This window comes from Piliocolobus tephrosceles, chromosome 10 (genome assembly GCF_002776525.5).
Source record: "Piliocolobus tephrosceles isolate RC106 chromosome 10, ASM277652v3, whole genome shotgun sequence".
Lineage (NCBI taxonomy): Eukaryota > Metazoa > Chordata > Mammalia > Primates > Cercopithecidae > Piliocolobus > Piliocolobus tephrosceles.
Window position 1 is genome coordinate 59,710,656 of NC_045443.1, and position 20,749 is coordinate 59,731,404.

Here is a 20,749-nt window from a genome sequence, read left to right on the forward strand (position 1 = left end):
GGAGGTAGCCACTGATTTGGTGCCACTAGTCCAGAGATTCGAAATGAAGCGGGAGGAGACACGTTAAGATCAATCCACAGGGAAACAAATTATTTACACCGAAATACAATTTAACGCAAACATACGCAAAGAGACATGCCAAGGAGTACTCGGGGGCTCTGTGAAGGCCCTTGTTAATGAAAAAGAAGCGAATCTTGACGCCACAAACCCTGCCTCTAGCCTACTTGATGCCAGGGGTGGGGCTGTTGGGAATCGCTGCCCACCCGGAACCCGACCAGCCCCGAGCATGGCCACGCCCCAGCCCCGCCCCGACGAAGGCCTGTCTCCGGAGTTGGCCGCGGCGGTGGCGGAGGCCACGGTGCCCGGAAGTGCAGCTGACGTGTCCCGGCAGCGCTCGGAATTGTGGGCGACTCGGCTAATGGCGTCTGCGAGTCTTAGGGGCCTGGGGAGCTGGCGCTAAATCTTTTTGCCGGGTTAGCTGGTGACACCCGGTGTGGCTGGGCCCCGCGGCAGCGGTGGGACTTGCCCGCCTTGTGGGCTCCTCGGCCAGAGCCGGCGGAGCCTAGCGGGGCGGGGCGACTGCGGGGGGCGCCTCCGAGAGAAGCCGGAGGTGTTGCTGTCAGGCTGCTGGGGGGACGCTCGAGCAGGCTCCGGGTTCGCAGCCCAGGGCCGGGCAGAGTCCCTGCAGGGCCCGAGAAGCGGGCTGCTGAAGGACCAGAGACACCTGGAGGGAGCTGCCTGTGGCCCCAAGGAGCTGACAGTGCCGGAGCTTGTTTGTACGTCTCGGAAATTGGCTGGGACCTTGGAGGATCATGTCTGGCACCAGCAGCCCCGAGGCGGTGAAGAAGCTGCTGGAGAATATGCAGAGCGACTTGCGTGCCTTGTCACTGGAGTGCAAAAAGAAATTCCCACCTGTCAAAGAGGTAAGCTTCAGGCGACGTCAGGAGAAGGCACTGTGAGCATGCCTGGTCCTGTTAGACCAAGTGCTTCACCGCAGTTTCTAGTCCTGTCTAATTTTCATTCGGTCCTCACCTTTCCAGATGTGTGAGTCGGTGGGTTGTTCCACAAGGGCTTTTTATAGTTTCCACTGGAGAGAGCTGAGGCACTTTGATTTTCTCCCTTCTCTTGTCCTCCCAGTTTAGGAGTGAAGTTCGTGAAGTGAGTCTATTCAGTTAAAACAGCTAGGTGTACTGTACACTAGCCTATTCTGGCCTTTTTCTTACTCGAAAGTGGCCAAACCAAAATTGAAAAACTTGTTTGTTGCTCCCGAAAACGAGTATCCACCCATCGTGTTGAAACGTGTACTCCTCACGTTTGTGGCGTATCACTGAATTGGAAACAGTTTTCCTTCTGGCATATATCATTCAGCTTAACTCTATCAATCCTTTGACGTGTTAAACTATCTAGAGCCACCTAATTTATGAATAATATTGAAGATCCACAGAATCATGTTAAACCTTCTTGCTATGAGCAGTGCTGTAGTGGGAAGTGGGGCTTGCAGTCAGAGCGAACACACCTGAATTTAAGTTCTAGCAATAAATCTTAACCTCTTTGAGCTTCAGGTTTTTTTGTTTTTTGTTTTCCACCTGTAAAATAGGGTTAAAGGATGGTTTTATATTATGTATGGGAAAGATGTCAGAGCAAAAGGGTATTATTAAAGAGACCCTAGTAAATAATACATGGAAATTAGATTCTCCAAATAGTTCTTGAGTTGAAATATTTAACATTTGGTTACTATTTGCTTTTTCTCTTAAAATGCCATTTTAATTCTCAAAACAAAACAAAACAAAAAACACCAAAAACAGCCCTGGCTAATTTTGTATTTTTAGTAGAGACAGGAGTGCTCCATGTTGGTCAGGCTGGTCTCGAACTCCTGACCTCAGGTGATCTGCCCGCCTTGGCTCCCAAAGTGCTGAGATTACAGGCGTGAGCCACCGCGCCTGGCTATTTTTATTTTTATTCCTATTTAATGTAGTTTATTTTACCTGCAATTTCATTTACTCTTAGCCCTAAAAATTCACCGAGGGATTTCATATTTACATACTTATTTAAATGTACCTTTATTATTATGAAGATTATATAATTAGAACTTGACCAATAAATTTCGGATTTTAGGCTTATAAGGAATATTAACTTTTTTGTAAGTGCATTGGTTTTATCAGTTTTCAACAAACTCCATCTTGTATATCTTTAATAAAGTAAGTATTACCCAGTGATGGAAACCAGATGTGCCACTTTTGGAAAGATGGCTGTTACGATAGGTTTTATTTCACGTGGTCAGTAGTCTGTTTTGATATTTATTTTCATTATTTTTTATATCCTCTGTTGAAAGTTATAACCAGTCAATCTGAAGAATTAGGATGTTTTAGAGAATTTTAAAGAATTAAGTTGTTTTAATTGTAAGAGAAATGCTGTCATTTAGAAAATATCAAACACTATTTTGTAATTTCAACAATAATTTGTAGAACTGACTTCACAGTTCTAATAATTCATACAAAAACTGTGGTTCCTCTATAGGCTTTTGTGGTCTAGCTTGGGAATTTAATTGCCATTTATTACATTTTTTTTTGTTTTTGTTTTTGGAAATGGGGTCTCTGTGGCCCAGGCTGGAGTGCACTGGTGCGATCTGCAACCTCGAACTCCCTGACTCAGGTGATTCTCCCAACTCAGCCCTCTGAGTTGCAGGGACTACAGGTGCATACCACCATTACAGGCAAATTTTTCGCTTTTTTTTTTTTCCTTATAGAGACGGGGTTTTGGCAGGCTGGTCTCCTGAACTGGGCTCAAGCGATCTGCCCACCTCTGCCTCCCAACGTGCTGGGATTATGGGTGTGAACCACCATGCCCAGCCTGGAGGATCCTTTGAGCCCAGGCGGTCAAGGCCACGGTGAGTGGTGATCGTGCCACTATACTCCAGCCTGGGAGACAGAACGAGACCCTGTCTCAAACAAACTCACAAAAAATCTCATTAGTTTTTACTTGAACACTGACTAGAGAGATATTTTGTAATTGCACCTAGTCTTTGAGGTAATAGCAAAAGTAATTCTTGTAATTATCTCTGATACATAATTTTGTATATGGTACATGTTTGTAAGAATTTGTTGAATGAAAGCTTTTTGATTTCTTACCCAATGACACTGGGCACTACTTTAGGAATTGAAAAATGGTCTTGACTGTGTCATAGGTTTAAAACAAAGAGAATCATTAACCTAATTATGATGATGTTTTAGGACAAAGCTTTGACTTTCAAGAAATAGTTTGGCTGAATTAAATTTTCCCTATTAAATTAATAAGAGTGCCAAATTTTCGCTTTTGTTTTTCAAGAAACTGGTAAGATTTTGGTTTTATTTTTCTCTTTGGGTGCTAACTAAACTTTAAGGCAAAGTCTAAGAAGCTAGTTAATGGAGACATTTTATATTTAGTCTTTATTTCACATTTTTAGTCATTTCTGTCTTTTATGGCCATAGTGCTCGACTCTTATTTTATTTAATTATTTATTTATTTATTGAGACAGGATCTTTTCATCTAGACTGGAAGTGCAGTGGCAGGATCTTGGCTCACTGCAGCCTTTACCTCCTGGGTTCAAGTGATTCTCCCACCTTAGCCTCCTGAGAAGCTGAGACTACAGGTGCATGCCACCACATGCAGCTGATTTTTATATTTTTTTGTAGAGAAAGGGTCTCACCATGTTGCCCAGGCTCATCTCCAACTCCTGCGATCAGGCAATCTGTCCACCTCCGCCTCCCAAAGTGCTAGGATTATAGGTGTATCCCAGGTAATCCATGGGCTGGCCATGTAATTCTTTTTTAAAATTAATAATAAGCTGGATTTAAAGATTTCAAATCTGTCAGAAAAACCATTAAAAGAGTATTGATAAAGGACAGTGCCTTGTTTACTGATATTTACTTACTGTCTTTGGACTTCTACATGGTTTTTCCTACCTTACAGTTTTCATTTATAACTCTATCCTTTTTATATTAAATTGTTGTTGTAGTGGCTATGACTTTATTCTGTCATTTTATAATAACCTCTTTCTCTTTTTTTCTATTTTTCTTAGTCCTTACACATAAATCTTCATGTTTTAGGAGTATAACTTTTTTTAGTACAACTGTACTAGCTAATTTGTTTGGGAATATTTGTATGAAATTTTTTTCTTTGTTTTAAAAATTACTTTGAAGCCTTCTATAATCACTTCTATGTGATTAATATCCAGTGGCCTTCAGAGGAAGAGACCTCTGAAACTTTATGTTTATGTATTTCATGAATAAAAACTTTTTGATTATTTCCTATTTGCAGGTACAGATGAGGGGTATCTAACTGAGCCTGGAAGCTGGAGGAGGGGAGTCATTCCTAGCAGAGGAAATAGCGTGTGTTTTTAGTATTCCATGTAAAATAAATTTTACACTGAAGATGATTGGAGTCATTAGAGCTTTTTGAAAAAGGGGAATATGATCAAATTGATATTTAGTAACATTGCCTTGACCATTGGTAGGAAGAATTAGAGGGTATTGAGACTGAAGCAAAGAGAGCAGAGCTTAAAAAATGATGATTCTCTGTTTTGAAGCAGTAGTGGACATAGACAAAATGTTGCTTGCATTGAGTTAGACAGTAGTGAAAGAGAGTATAGATTGAAAAGGTAAAAATTTCCAAGGCATGGTAACCTTCTATATAATGGGGAGAAAGAAATGTGTGATGCCTCCCAGGTTTTTGGCCTGGGAAACTACGTGGATCACTAAGAGAATAAATAAAAGAGGAGGAAATGTTTTGGGGGAAAATGAGTAGTCACTATATATGTATATTTTTTGAGACGAAGTCTCACTCGGTTGCCCATGCTGGAGTACAGTGGCGTGATCTCAGCTCACTGCAGCCTCCGCTTCGCAGGTTCAAGTGATTCTCCTGCCTCAGCCTCCTGAGTACCTGGGATCACAGGTGCGTGCCACCACGCCTGGCTAATTTTTTGTATTTTTAGTAGAGATGGGGTTTCACCATGTTGGCCAACCTAGTCTCGAACTTGTGACCTCAGGTGATCGGCTTGCCTCAGCCTCCCAAAGTGCTGAGATAACAGGCATGAGCCACCGCACCTGGCAGAGTGGTCATTATATTAAGTTTAAGATTTATGTGTGACATCCAAGTGGAACTGACCAGTAGGTGTTTGAAAATGATGGTTTGGCACTTAAGAGGGAGGGCTAGAATTTCAAATTTAGGAGTATCAGTTTATAAATAATATTAGAAACCATAGAAGTGGATGAAATGGGCCAGGAAGAGTGTGTGTATAGAGTGAGAATATCAGGGCTGGAAAACGAACTTTGGGAAACAACATTAAAGAAAAAGGCTGCTGGGCAGACTGAGGTTAAAGATACAGGAAAGAAGGGTAAAACTCGTTAGAGGCAGGTCCTTGAGAAACCTAAAGTTTCAGTGGCATAAGTATATGAACAGGATTTCAGTCTGAGAAAGGACACATTATCTTCTGACAGGAAGGACAAAGGAAAAACCGGGTTTGAATGTGACAAATTTGACAGAAGGGAGTGACAAGTTGTGGGCAGTTTGGTCTGTGGCCTTTGCTTTCTTGGGAAGATAAGAAACAAGCTTGTTACTAGGAATAATTAAGTGATAAAAGAAGTAGGGGGTGGGGTGGGAAGTTTGAGGAGATCAGTGGATCACTTTGGAGAAGTGGAGGAGAAATTGTCTTGGAGCACTTAAGAGTCTTAGCAGGAAGAGTGGTTGAAATGATGGTGGATTGTGAGAGCTAGGTTGGATTCCTAAAGAAGGAAAGCCAATAGTTTTGATTGATTGGATGATGATGGGAAGGTTAAAGGCTAGCAGCAGCTATTTCATCAAAGAGCAGTGGGGTTGGGGAGTGAGAGAGCTACAAGGATAGGAGTTGGGACAATGGTGGGAATATTGCATTTCAGATTGCCCAGTACTGGAGGATGATGAAGTCCAGGGAATGGGTGGTAGAAGAGTTAAGGGAGAGAAGTTCATTTGAGTTTAGGTGGTCAGAATTAGGGAATTGGATAGATTTCTTTTCTCTCTTTTTAAATGATGCAGAATCAGTAAGGGTATAAATAATTCAAAAGTGCAAGTAGTGTTCCCAGGCTGTGTACTTTAAGTTTCCTATTGCCCATTCAGACCTGATAGAAATTGGCTGGCAGAGAAAAGCAAAGGTTTCTTGTGATAGAGTGCCTCAGTATCCAGGTGTTTTGGTTTGTTAACTGGCTTAGGGAGACCCCTGGTGAAAGAGATGCCTTCCACTTACTGTGACAGGATTTGCCATTTAACCAGATATTTAGGGACTGTGACTGATGTCATTGGCTCTCCTGTTTGGGTTAACAGCTCATTTGCACGACTTATGACAGTGAAGATGAGGGCTGGATAATCTATACGAGCTTACTTAGGATCTCTTTTGGTTTAGTATTTCATAATGTATTGTAGTTTCTTCCTCTTGACATTGTGTTCTTTCGCCCATAAGCATAATATAATATATTCATGCTTTATATATTGAAATCTATAAACTGAAATAAATGATTACGTTGTGCTTCGGTTACAGAAAAAAATAAAAGACATAGTCTCTAACTTATAAACCAAAAAGGAAGACATATTTCAAAATTTGATTTTTCTTTTTTCCTTTATGTAAGTATAGCTGAACATTTTCAACCATGTATGAAGTAGAAGGTTTTGCTGTTATTGTTATAATTTAACACAAATTTATGAGTCTCCTGAAAAAGCACAGCAGGAACACAGGAATAATTGAGAAACTGCCTTTATTCTCATGAAGTTAACTCAAGGTTGAATAAAATGTTGCTTCCAACTAGGCTTGGAACTTTGCATCCTTAGACTCTAATGCAACAGGCCATATTAAATATTTCATTTTATAGATGAGGAAACTGGTTTAGACAGGTTTAGTGATTTGCATAAGATAGTCAAGCTGGAAAATGGTGGAAATGATATGTAAGTCTGTGTGAATCCATCTCTAACTCCTCTCCTGTTTTCCATTATATCGTGCTGCACATGCCTTTACAACTTGCTTGTTTTCGTTATTGTTCCCATTTGTTTACCTTGCTTCATTATTTGTTACTATTGATTATTCTTTCCATCTTGGAAACCTGTAGTTTTCAGTTTTGTAACACTATACTTCCCTGTTTCCCCTCTCAGTATTCCATGTCCTTTTCTTTTTTCGTTTTGTTTCTATTTTTTGAGACAGGGTCTCACTCTGTCACCCAGGTTGGAGTGCAGTGGGCTGTCTTGGCTCACTGCAGCCTCTGCCTCCCAGACTCAAATGATCCTCCCACCTCAGCCTCCTGAGTAGCTGGGACTATAGGCACATGCCACCATGGCTGGCACATTTTTGTATTTTTCATAGTGACAGGGTTTTGCCATGTTGCCTGGGCTGGTCTCAAACCCCTGAACTCAAGCACTCCACCTGTCTCAGCCTCCCAAAGTGCTGGGATTACAGACCGGAGCCACTGTGCCCAACCATCCTTTTCTTTACATACAAGTGTCTCCCAGGTTCTGTCTTCAGATCTTCCCTTTCTCCATGCTCACCCGCTTGGCATCATCCACTCCTATTGCCTCTGGCCTTGTTATGATACTCATGATTCTTAAATCTACTTCACTCATTTGCTGTCTTTACCGAGCCTAGATCTGCATTTCCAGCTGCACATCAAACACATCTAGAATGTTTTTCCCATGCGTCAGTAGAACTTCTTCTTTTTCTTTTCCTTTTTTTTGAGATGAAGTCTCACTCTTGTCCCCCAGGCTTAAGTGCAATAGCACGATCTCAGCTCGCTGCAACCTCCGCCTCCTGGATTCAAGCGATTCTATTGCCTCAGCCTCCTGAGTAGCTGGGATTACAGATGCCTGCCACCACGCCCGGCTAATTTTTATATTTGCAGTAGAGACGGGTTTCACCATGTTGGCCAGGCTGGTCTCGAACTCCTGACCTCAGGTGATCCACCCGCCTCGGCCTCCCAAAGTGTTGAGGTTATAGGCGTGAGCCACCACACCCGACCTCTTCTTTTTCTTTTCTTTTCTTTTTTTTTTTTGAGATGGGTTTCACTGTTGTTGCCCAGGCTGGAGTGCAGTGGCTCAATCTTGGCTCACCGCAACCTCTGCCTCCTGGGTTCAAGCGATTCTCTTTTCTCAGCTTCCTGAGTAGCTGGGATTACAGGTGCCCGCCACCATGCCCGGCTAATTTTGTATTTTTAGTAGAGACAGGGTTTCTCTGTGTTGGTCAGGCTGGTCTCAAACTCCTGACCTCAGATTATTTGCCCACCTCGGCCTCTCAAAGTGTTAGGATTACAGGCGTGACCCACTGCGGCCAGCCAGATAGAACTTCCTGTAATTGAACTGGTCTTTTTCTCAAAATGTCATTTTCCCCCTATTTCAGTTGTTTTATTAATGGTATCTAGCACTGTTGCCTATTTTAGTCATATTTGGCTTCTCTCCCTCATCTCTCTTTATTGAGTGTCACCTGTTCCTTCCAGCTCTGTAATTTTTAACATATTTTTCCTTTTTTCTGTTTTCTCAGCTATTATGCTAGTTTCAGATTCTATTAATAACATTATGCCTGGCCTTTGACATACATGAATAACATACATGACTTCAGATCATTCTGTATGTCACCGATACAGAAGCCCACAATGCCTATTCTACTTATAGGACTCTTTAACATAGTATTTAGTATTCTCTTGATTTTCCCAACCTTCTTTTTTAGCTTTATCACCCCCAAGTCTTCTTTATATGCTTTTATACTTCAGCCCAACTAGGTTACCTACTAATCTGCAAATAGGTCCTACTGCTTCTGTCTTTCATGTTATGGCTTCTTTGTTTTTTGTTTTGTTTTTGGAGACGGAGTCTCTCAGTTTTGCTCAGGTTGGAGTACAGTGGTGTGATCTCAGCTCACTGCAACCTCCGCCTGCCGGGTTCAAGTGATTCTCCTGCCTCAGCCTCCCCCCGAGTAGCTGGGATTACAGGCATCCACCATAATGCCCAGCTAATTTTTGTATTTTTAGTAGAGATGGGGTTTCACCATGTTGGCCAGGCTGGTCGTGAACTCCTGACCTCAGGTGATCAGCCCGCCTCGGCCTCCCAAAGTGCTGGGATTACAGGCATGAGCCACCATGCCCGGCTGAAGATTAAATTTTTAAGAAAAGGAGGTTAGGTGTGGTGGCTCATGCCTGTAATCCCAGCACTTTGGGAGGCCAAGGTGGGTGGATCACAAGCTCAGGAGTTCATGACCAGCCTGGCCAACATGGTGAAACTAAAATACAAAATTACTAAAAGTACCAAATTACTCTACCAAAAATACAAAAATTAGCCTGGCATGATAGCAGGCACCTGTAATCCCAGCCACTTGGGAGGCTGGGGCATGGGAATCACTTGAACCTGGGAAGTGGGGGTTGCAGTGAGCTGAGATCACACCACTGCACTCCAACCTGAGCAAAAGTGAGAGACTCCGTCTCCAAAAACAAAACAAAAAACAAAGAAGCCATAACATGAAAGACAGAAGCAGTAGGACCTATTTGCAGACTATTGTGCTCCAGCCTGGGCAATGAGAGTGATACTCCACCTCAAAAAAAAAAAGGAAAAGAAAGGAAGGAAAAAGCATACCACCTATGTAGGAATACCATGTATATATTTTTAGCTATATACATGTAATCTGCATTCCAGTCTTTTATTTGATATGTTAAGGAAATTTTGTTTCCTAGAAGCTAGAGGTTCTAGAATGGAATGTCATATAGGTATATATTTTTAGAAGTTTTTAGGGTTGTAGAATAATTGAATGTTACAGAAGAAAATCTTGTTGATTTCAATGTAGTATTTGTTTTATGAGCATTTTGTCACTTAGGGGGTGTTCTAGATGTATCAAGTATTCCCAGTGTACACTTGACTTCAGGTCTTTTGATTTTACCTGACATCTAAAATCACAAGTCTTCAGGCAGCTCCACACCTCTCTTGTGTCATTAATACGTTATTTTATCTAAGTTGCCATTAACTTGAATTTCACTTTTTTTTTTGAGACACTGTCTTGCTCCATAGCCCAGGCTGGAGTGCAGTGGCGTGATCTAGGCTTACTGCAACCTATGCCTCCTAAGCTCAGGTGATTCTCTTGCCTCAGCCTCCTGAGTAGCTGGTATTACAGGTGCACACCTCTACTGCCCGGCTACTTTTTGTATTTTTAGTAGAGATGAGGTTTCACCACATTGACCAGGCTGGTCTTGAATGCCCGACCTCAAATGATCTACCCGCCTTGGCCTCCCAAAGTGTTGGGATTACAGGCATGAGCCACCATGCCCAGCCTCACATTTCTTCTTTAGCTCTTGTTTCATGCTGTGTCCTGTGGATAAATAATTTGGACCTTTGGTAAATTTGCCTTAATATAGCCTATTGTCCCGGCCATTTGGGAGGCTGGGGCAGGAGGATTGGTTGAGCCCAGGAATTCAATGCTGCAGTGAGTTACGAAGGCGTCACTGTACTGGGTAGATTCATAGTTTGTTTTTTCCTTTTAAAGGATGTCCTTACACTACTGTTGACAGAGTGATGCCCTGTCTCAAGAACAAAAACAAGCAGAACAGTAACTTTTGTGAAAAAAAGTAACCTTTTAAATAACTTTTTTTGTGTGTGTAAATCTGTACATAGTTTTGATGGTGGACATGTGTTAATTCCTTTGCTACCATCCATTCCCTTTTGCTTCTTTCAGTGGTAGGCTGTGTTCGTCTCTCATTTTCAACCCTTTGGATTCTCATTCCTAACTCCAGGGTACCATGATTAACTTAATCTACTTTATTTTTATTTATTTATTTTGAGACAGGGTCTTTCTCTGTCGCCCAGGCCAAAGTGTGGCAGTGCAATCACAATTCGCTGTAGCCTCGACCTCCTGAGCTCCCACCTCAGCCTCTTGGGTAGCTGGTACTACTGACTCACACCAGCACATTTGCCTAATTTTTTTTTTTTTTTTTTGTAGAGACAGGATCTCCCTATGTTGCCCAGGCTGGTCATGAGCTGTGAGGCTCAAGCGATCCTCTCGCCTTGACCTACCAAAGTGCTGGGATTACAGGCGTGAGCCACCACTTCTGGCCTAGATTAGTCTACTTTAAATCCTCCTAACTGCTCCCCACCTCACCTCCATTCCTGCGCAAATTACATAATGTTAATGAGTGCTTCTGGGAAAGAAAAGCCTTCTCTTTCTTTCTCTAGAGCTACTGAAAGAGACCCTTTCTCTCCTTCAAAATGGTGTCATTTGAAATTTGAGGTGTGGAATGGCTGCAGCCATTGTTGCCAAGATTGGATGCAGCCTGAGGATGAACCTACTCATGGAACAGGGCAGAACGAAGAGAATGGCAGATAAGTGAAACTGCAACCCTGATGACATTGTAAATCTCCGGATCAGACTTCCTCTGGATGTTTCAATTTGAGACAGTAAAGTCCATTCCTCTCCCTCCCCTTTTTAAGTGAGTTAGAATTGGCACTTGTAGATATAATTTGTGTGTGTGTGTGTGTGTGTATAAAATACCAACAAGTTTTTTTTTGGTACATTTAGAACTTTCCATTTCTTCCCTTAGGAACATTTATTATATAACTACTGGATGAAAGGCACTGGCATAGACATTAATAATACAGAGATATGAATGAGATATATTTCTTATCTTTATTATTCTTTTAGATAGTGTGAAGAAACAGGCATAATGAGATGAATAAGATAAAGCATTACAGGTATAAGCCATAGACAGTACTAAAGATAGAAAGGCTTTTCACTAGTTACCATAGAAGAAAGTGATGGAAGAAAAGATTTCCGTCACTGCTTATGACACTAGGAGGGTGACAAAATAAGAAGGACCTGCACCATAAGTCTACAGCTATCATCTTGTTGTTACTAGTGGTTTAATTTCAGCAAAGCATTATTTGTCACATTAAATGAGTACTAATTTGGGTTTGTATTTCATTTGTGAATTTGTTGGCATTATAACGTAAGAGCTATAAACAGTATATTCCTGATTGTATTTATATGTACATGTAAATTTGTCAGTGACTGGGTAGGTCCATAGTTTGTTTTTTCCTTTTAAAAGATGTCCTTACACTACTGTACTAAATTTTGAGAAACACTAGTACGAGTGGGCACTAGGGAATCACTGAAGATTGAGACAGTGGATGGATGGAGGATGAGATTGTAGGTAGAGACATTTCTTCATTTAGGTTGATAATGAATGTTTGAATTAAAGTGTGGGAGTGAGATTTGAGAAAAAGGTACAAGATACATTAACCAAAAAGACTTCGTGACTGATCAGACTTGTGAGTTGAGAGAAAAATCCCGGGTATCTGGTCAGTGACTGGATAGATGATGCTGCTGGTCAGAAAAGTAGAAATTGTAGAAAGAAGTAATAGGTTTTTCTGGCTGAGGTAGGAGTTTGGGGGTAGAAGGAAATGATAACATCTGTTTTCAAAATGTTGAATTTAAGGTGCCTTTTAAACATTTAGGTTAATAATTTCTGTAGTATAGGAGACAGATCAGGAACAGGAATATAATTTAGAAGTCTTCAGCAGTTAGAAAGTAAATGAAACCATGAAATTACAGCCATCCTTTGATATCTGCAGGGAATTGGTTCCAAGAACTCCAGGAAATACCAAAATCTGAGGATATTCAAGTCCCTGATATGAAATGTTGTAATATTTGCACATAACCTGTGCATATCTTCCCATATAATTTCAGTCATTTCTAGATAATACCTAATATAGTGTAAATGCTATGTAAATAGTTGTTATACTGTATTTTAAAATGTGTGTGTGTGTGTGTATGTCCCCCCACCCTGGAATATTTTTGATCTGCAGTTGGTTGAGTCTACAGATGCAGAACCAGTAGATACGCAGGGCTGGTTGTATAGTATTACACAGGAAGAGTTTACTGAGTGAGAAATGAGGTCAAGAATACTCTAGGTGGTCTTAGAAAAGCAGTCAGCAAAGGGTTTTGAGAAAAGAAGAAAATGTTTCCTGAGAAGATTAATTTCAAGGTAAAATATTAAATGCTGCAGTGTATTTAAGGCTTTGGCATTCTTTCCAACTCATAGATTGTCCTCAGCAATAGATTAGATTACTCACCTTAACCTATGTCATTTCTATTCAAGTCTCTAGAACTTTTTCATCTTCTTTTCTTCCTTTTTTTTTTCTTTTTTTTTGCGTAAGTATCAATTAAGGGGGAAAAAAAACAAAATGATGTTTACAATTGATTAGGTTCCCTACAGATATACATGGTATCTGATCAGAATAGGGAATATTTTTAAAGCAAGAAGCTAACAGTTTTTTTTCACACCTACAGTCCTTGACACATGGAAGGAAATCTGATTGTGAAGACCTCTGTTCATACAGAATACCTTTAAAGATGTAGGCTAGTCTTATTTTATACCTAAGTGATATACAAGTGTGTCAATAATCGTTAATAGTGAAATTTTCCATCAACACAGGGTGCCTATGAGAATAAGATGATACAATTCCAGAGTATTTTGACAGTAGAAACTTGGATGTTAAAAATGAGGAGCTATGAGATATGTCTAATTATATCTAAGGCAACAAACAGTCCTTTTGGCAATTCCTTGAATTTAAGAATGAAAATACTGGTTACATATCTTTTAAGATACCATTTTGGAACTACTTAAAAAATACTTGGCCAGGCGTGGTGGCTCACCCCTATAATCTCAGCACTTTGGGAAGCTGAGACAGGAGGATCGCTTGAACCCAGGAGTTTGAGACCAGCCTAGGCAACACAGGGAGACCCTGTCTCTACAAAAAAAAAAAAACAAAAAAATTAGCCAGATGTGGTGGTGTGCGCCTGTGGTCCCAAGCTACTCAGGAGGCTGATGTGGATGCACTGCTTGAGCCTAGAGGTCCATGCTGCAGTGATCTGTGATCACGCCATTGCCACTCCAGCCTGGGTGACAGAGTAAGACCTGGTCTCAAAATGAAAAACAAACTTCCTTTTCCTTCTCCTTATTGTGTGTTTGCATAAAGATATTTGTTAGACATGTGCACACATTCATGGTTCAACTCTTATTCATCTCAGGAAATCAGGACAATGTCTGGCGAATTTGAAATCATTTACTGACATCTATCATCTAGCATGGTACAGGATGGATTTTGGAAACCATTAAGGTTTGACTGACTAGAATTCAGAAAGGCTGAATAAATTACATTCATATTTATGATGGTTCAATTTAGTCAATCTCTGTTTGCACCGAAGCAAAACCACATATTGACTTTGGACCTATGCAAGGTGTATGGGGCCTTAGTGAGAAAGGGGAGAGGTTAAATTTGAAAATGATGGTGGAAGAAATTTCAGTGACCACAGATTAATTTCCACTGCCTCAGTAAGAAATTGATCCAAGATAATTTGAGATGGGGTGTGTGAATGTTACAGAATGCACATAATAATTTCAGTGTTCTATAATTTTTACAGTAGTAAATTTGCTGTGGTTTGTACATCTTCAAGGTATATCAAGAATCTCACCACTTCTTACCATCTCTCTAACAATCTTGGGCCAATCCATCATTATCTCTTGCTTGTATTATTGCTGTAGTCTCTTAAATTTTACTGTATATTGGAATCACATGAAGATTTTTTAAAATACTGATGGCTGGCTCCCACCAGCAGTCATTCTGGTTTAACTGGGTTGCAATCGGGGCATCAGGACTTATTTAAAAGCTTCCGGTGTTTCTAATACACACTGCCCAAATAATCAGAAAACCAATAATCTTTCCCTGAAGTAATTCCTTTTGACTGTGTTTTTCTTCTGGCAGATGTATTAATTTAATTTGGGACCTTTTCGTTTTCTAAAATTTTAGAAATAAGTCCTAGTGTATCCATTAGGCTTCTTAGTTGTAAGCAATGAAAGCTGACTCTGGCTGATTTAAGCAGAAATAAACTTTACTGATAGGATATTGAGTAGTTTACAGAGTTGGTAGAAGGCTTGAACCTAGAAAAAGTACAAGAACAAAGGGGAGGCTAAACAACTAGCACCATGGCAAAACTCATGCCAACACGACCATTACGTCTGTGTCTGCTGAATAATGACTGGATGCTGCTGATTGCACTTCTGGGTGTGCTGGTCACTCCAGTCCACTACTAGAAACTAGATACTGCTTTCACTATTGCTGTCTTCAGAAAGAATTCTTTATTGTCTCTGTTCTTTGTTACTAGGCTCCACATTCAAAATTGCTGGTGGGCACATCTCTATGGGTAAGCATAGGCTGCCAGCAGGGCATGTGGAAAACCATCTACATTTTCATTTTTAATAGTGGAAAATAGGCTCTGTTTTGCACCAAAATTTATGAAGTTAGGAATTCTTCAAACACAAGCAAGGGCTTGATATGCTTGGAGCCAACAAAATGACAGAAGTCTACTACACATGGTACATCTTACAATGTGTTCTTTATTTTAGACATCAGTTCGTTGTTTGTCAGACTAACAGGCCAGAGCATACTGGTGTTTTTACATAATTATTTTTAAACCTTTAGAGACTGCTACCACTTGTCCCTTAGCAAGCAGTAAGAGATAAAATAAATGACTAAGTAGCAAGCAAATTAATAAGAAAACTTGTACATATAGCTTCTTATGAGTACGTACTTACTATCTTTGGAGGTATAGATAACAGTGTATGTATAAAATAGCATGTTTCTAAATAATAAAAATGTTCTGAGTTTCTTTGATGGAAATAGTATGTCAATATTATGTCTCAGCACTCTTCAATGGAATTATAATGTGGGCTACAGATGTAATACATATATGTAATTTTTAACTGCATTAAAAAGTAAGAAGAAGCCAAGTGCAATGGCTCATGCTTGTAATCCTAGCACTTTGGGAGGCTGAGGTGGGAGGATCAGTTGAGGCCAGGAGTTCAAGACTAGCCTGGGCAATATAGCAAATTTACAAAAAAACTAAAAAATTAGCATGTACCTATAGTACCAGCTACTTGGAAGACGGTCTCAAGGATCACTTGAGCCCAGTAGTTCGAGACTGCCATAAACCATGATTGTGGCATTGCACTCCAGGCTGGGCAGTACAGTAAGACCCTGTCTCTAAAAAAAGGGGAAAACAAGTAAAAAGAAACACATTTGATTTTAATAATAATTTAACTTAATAATTTGAAATATTATTTCAACATGTAGTCAGTATAAATATTTAGGGGATAGGTTATATTCTTTCAATACTAAGTCTTCAAAACCTAGTATATATTTTACACTTAGAGCATAGCTCAATTCAGACTGGTCACATATCAAGTGCTTAATAGCCACATGTAGCCAAATGGCTACCAAATTGGACAGTGCAGTTCTGTGGCATTCTGTAAAATACTAGGTGACTTGCTAGTACTGCCCGCTAAACATACTATGGTTAATGAAGTGTTTGGTTATCCATTCTCAAAAAAGAAAACAAAGTAGCTTTTAAAATCCAACACAGGTCTGGGCACGGTGGCCCACACCTGTAATCCCAACACTTTGGGAGGCTGAGATGGGTGGATCACTTGAGGTCAGGAGTTCAAGACCAGCCTGGCCAACATGGTGAAACCCCGTCTCTAATAAAAATATAGAAATGAGCTAGGCATGGTGGTGGGTGCCTGTAATCCCAGCTACTTGGGAGGCTGAGGCAGGGGAATGGTTTGAACCAGGGAGGAAGAGGTTGTGGTGAGCCAAGATCGTGCCATTGGACTCCAGCCTGGGCAATAAGAGCAAAAAACTCTGTCAAAAATAAATAAATAAATAAATCCAACACAGTAGTTTTACTTGATTTTGCAGTGTTTTATAATTTTTTTGTGTGTGGTGGAGGGAGAGGAGGCTTGAAATGGGGAAAAGGAGCCTAATTATTTTCAGTAGATTTTGTTTTTGTTATTTTTATTCTTGGAAAATTTAACTTTGCAGGGGATTGAGGTATTCCAGATAATGCCTTAAGGCAGAAGAAGGCAACATGTTGTAGTGCATGCAGAGTTTGCTTGTGAATAATCAAATTAATCATATTTTATTACATTTAACATATATGTCACTACTGGGCTTAGTATCTGATGGTTTGAAAATTAAAAAGGTGGTAGTGACTGACTGTGCTTGTAATTTTGTCTATCACGTATGACTTATTTTCCATAGATAATTCATTTTGGCAGTAAATTTTGTGTTCTAATTATTTTTATTCTTGCAGGCTGCTGAATCAGGAATAATAAAAGTTAAAACAATTGCTGCACGAAACACCGAAATTTTGGCAGGTAATTTTATGTATTAATTTAATAATAAACAAAAATTTGACTAATAGTAAAAGTAGAATCTTTATTGTAAAAGCCATCAGTTTTCTGTAATATCTCTTCCTTATGACCTAACATATGCTATTCATAATGATACAGAATGGGCAAAAGTCCATAACTTATGAACTGATTGTGTTTCCCAGAGATGAATGGTATAAAATTCTCTGAAATCAGAAACCTTAACACTACTAACTCCTTAAAGGCAAGAAATTTTTTTCTTACTCATCTTTGCATTCTCCTCCACTTCTTGCTAATCACCTGAGACACACCATAAAAAGCATTCAGTAATATTTGTTCCATTGAATTGAATGAAAGATTGGTTCTCAGTCCACCTTCTATGATCTACTTTCTCTTTAATATAATACAAACAATTCATAACGTAGTCGTCTGTATTTACTTTACCATATGAATTTTGAGTCTTGGGACTAAGGCAATATGATCATGAAAAAAGAATGAGAGTGAAGTAGAGAAAAGAAAACAAAACTATTTTCTTACATTCTCTTGATTGAACCCGGTTTTCAAGGAGGAATTTTCAGGAGTTTCTCTTTGGCATCCTTCTTTTCTACCCAGTCCACTCCTTTCTCTTCCTTGGTGCCTTTTGTTCTTGCCTCAGTAATGAACACGGAAAAGAGGTAAACTGACTTTTTCTGTGGTTTTTTTTGAGTCTGTTATATGCAAGGCACTTGTGTTATTCTATCTTACATAACAACCTTGTGGGGAAATATTATCTTATTTGATAGTAGAGCAAATTGAGATGTGAAGAGGTTAAGTTACTTGCCCAAGGTCACCGGAAAAGTGGTGGAACCAGATTAAAATCCAGGAGTGTTCAGGAGCCCATGGTCTTCCTGCTACAGTATGCTACCATGGTATCACCAGGTTTTCACGTTAGCTAGTTACTCCCAAGTATTCCATACGTAACCAGTGCTTGCTTCAGTGATCCTTTAATCTGCATTTCCAGTTCCAGTACTGCTGTTGATCTCAGCTAATCTATGAGGAAAGTAGTCCTATTAAATTAATTTATACAAAGTCCCAATAGTAAATAATCTCTTTAACTTTCATATATTTTACATTTTTAAAAAGGGATACCAGTAAGTCTGTAACTGGTGGGATTTCAGAGTGTTATGAAATGAAAGGATTTTTGGGGGCAGATTAAGGATCAGGGGGCAAGAGTGGATTTCACTTAGGCCATCCAGCTTTGCTGGAAATTTCCCCTTAGGGTAAGCTCTCCTCAATTACATCTGTTTCCCACAGCTTTTTCCCTGATTTTGAACAGTCTATCAAAACACCAAATAGTTTTATAACATTATGCACAGAAGTGAATAATGCTCTGTGTGCATTTTGAGGAGGGGTATAGTGAAAGTGGTGGGTAAAGGCAGAGGTGCACATCGCTGGGTTAGGAAGGTTGGCAAGTGGGTTTTTTTTGTTTGTTTTTCTGTTTGTTTTTCCTGAGACTTTTCCTCAGTTTTGATCTTGTCGCCCCTGCTGGAGTGCAATGGTGTGATCTCAACTTACTGCAACCTCTGCCTTCTGGGTTCAAGCAGTTCTCCTGCCTCAGCCTCCCGAGTAGCTGAGATTTCAGGTGCCCACCACCACACCTGGCTAATTTTTGTATTTTTAGTAGAGACAGGGTTTCATCATGTTGACCAGGCTGGTCTCAAACTCCTGACCTCATGGTCTTCCCGCCTCGGCCTCTCAAAGTGTTGGGATTACAGGCATGAGCCACTGCGCCCAGCCAGCATGTGGGTTTTAATGGGAGACGTAGGCAGTTAGGCAGATTAGCGACTGTGGGGAAATTGATGTTTAAAGATAAATGATGACCTGGATATTTTTATGTTGGAGACTTACCGTAGGCCAATCATATTCGAATATCACTGTAAATATTTGAAATATTTACTGTTGCTAATATCATTGTTGATACCGTGGTAAGTCCTTAATTATTCTCCAATAATACAAATTTTCATTGGTTTTATAGTTTGTGAAAGACTTTTTTTAAAAAAAATGACTGATTTCCTCAGAGGATCACTGTTATTCCAGCATTCTGTCCCACGTAAAATGTCTAATTAATTACTCTTAAGATGAGTAAGAAAAATTTTGACTTAGTTGGTATGATTTAAATATATAGGCAGGCTTTTAATTTTATTTTAATTCAATTAGCGTTATTCAAATCAAGTTAGAACAGATCTGTATGCCAATACAATTAATAGTCATGCTTTGATCTTCATAGTATCCAGAGCTATATACTTGAGGAGGTATATTCGCACTTAAACTTTATCCTAGTATTTTTTATGAAGTATTTAAAATAATTAATACCTAAAAGTTATAGATTTATAGAACACTGTCATCCTGAAAATCAGAGGCTCTTCAAAACAGAGTTTAAATTAGTCAGTATATAGTTTCTAAACTATATAATTAAGACTACAGTTAATACTGAGAAAAAATTTTAGTTAACTTTTTAAAATTTCCTGAGAAGTATTTACTTCTTTATGGTACTTGAGACTATAGGAAACTATACAACTTTTGTGCTTTAATGTATGTCAAAAATACCAAACAATTGAGTCTCAAATGAGATTGGATATTGAAATCTCATATGTCTCTGCATATTCAGAATATATAAAGATTTGTTGTAAGAATGATAACTTTTCATTTGGATCAAGTAGTTTAATTAATGATACTTGGCATAGATTGCTAGTCAACTTTAGTTTTCTTAGATTTATTTTCCAAGGGAATATTATTTATATTTCAGAATAAGTCTTTGCTTTACATCTCCCCTTCTTTTAAGCATCCTCCTTTAATATTTATTTTTCTTTGTTTTCACTGCTGTCATGAATGCTGACATAAGTGGGAATGCTATGCCAGGTAATGTCAGCATTGATTCAGATGTACAGATCATTATCTCAAAATTTCCATTTTCTTTAAAGATAAAATTTTGAAAATGAGAGATAGCAACATAAAGTTTTCATTTACAAGGCCAAATGCCTTAATCTTACATTTAATATTATATGAATATTATATATTACAAATTGTGTTTATTATCCTAGCTTATAGTATACTAAAAATTCAGAAATTATTTGTTATACAAAAATTACATAATCTGCTTTTTAAATAAATATTTGTAACAAGGAAATCAATGAAGTTGTGGTATCTTTTAACATTGTATATTTAGCCCCTACCCCAAACCATAGTGGTTACATCTACCTGTGGCTGCTTTCAGCTGCTGTCAGTATATATAAAGAATTTTTACATAAATAATCAGTTGGTGTGACTTTTTTTCTTTTTTCACATGTTGTTCCCTCATCTTCTTTTTAAAGAGCTCATAGCTAAAAGGTCTTTAAGTAGCAATGAGTAAATATACTTTGGAATTTTTTTCTGATTTTAAAAGGTAATTTATTTGCTTTTAAAATTTAATACATTTATATTTATATATTTAATATAATATATTTAATATCTTTTCTTAATAAATGTGCTTGTGATATTTTACA

At 39.1% G+C, this 20,749-nt stretch overlaps 1 protein-coding gene and 1 long non-coding RNA gene across 5 annotated transcripts in view; one reads left to right on the forward strand and one right to left on the reverse strand.

The window, feature by feature from the left end:
* Window positions 1-402: 402 nt before the first annotated feature.
* The window catches only part of MON2 (MON2 homolog, regulator of endosome-to-Golgi trafficking), a 131,433-nt gene continuing 111,086 nt past the window's right edge, over window positions 403-20,749 (forward strand). For 2 of the 4 annotated variants that reach the window (XM_023225103.1, XM_023225104.1), the window contains exons 1-2: window positions 413-923; window positions 17,171-17,234. In XM_023225103.1, the coding sequence (XP_023080871.1) occupies window positions 813-923; window positions 17,171-17,234 (175 nt within the window). In that variant the 5' untranslated portion in view covers window positions 413-812. Of the gene's footprint in view, window positions 924-17,170; window positions 17,235-20,749 lie in introns of all 4 variants that reach the window. The other 2 variants (XM_023225102.1, XM_031936343.1) reach the window with 2 other exon arrangements.
* On the reverse strand, window positions 15,403-17,931 carry LOC111551247. Its single transcript, XR_002734302.2, has 2 exons — window positions 17,766-17,931; window positions 15,403-16,062 (listed from the first exon to the last, which is right to left on the reverse strand). It is a non-coding gene; the product is annotated as an uncharacterized LOC111551247 (long non-coding RNA).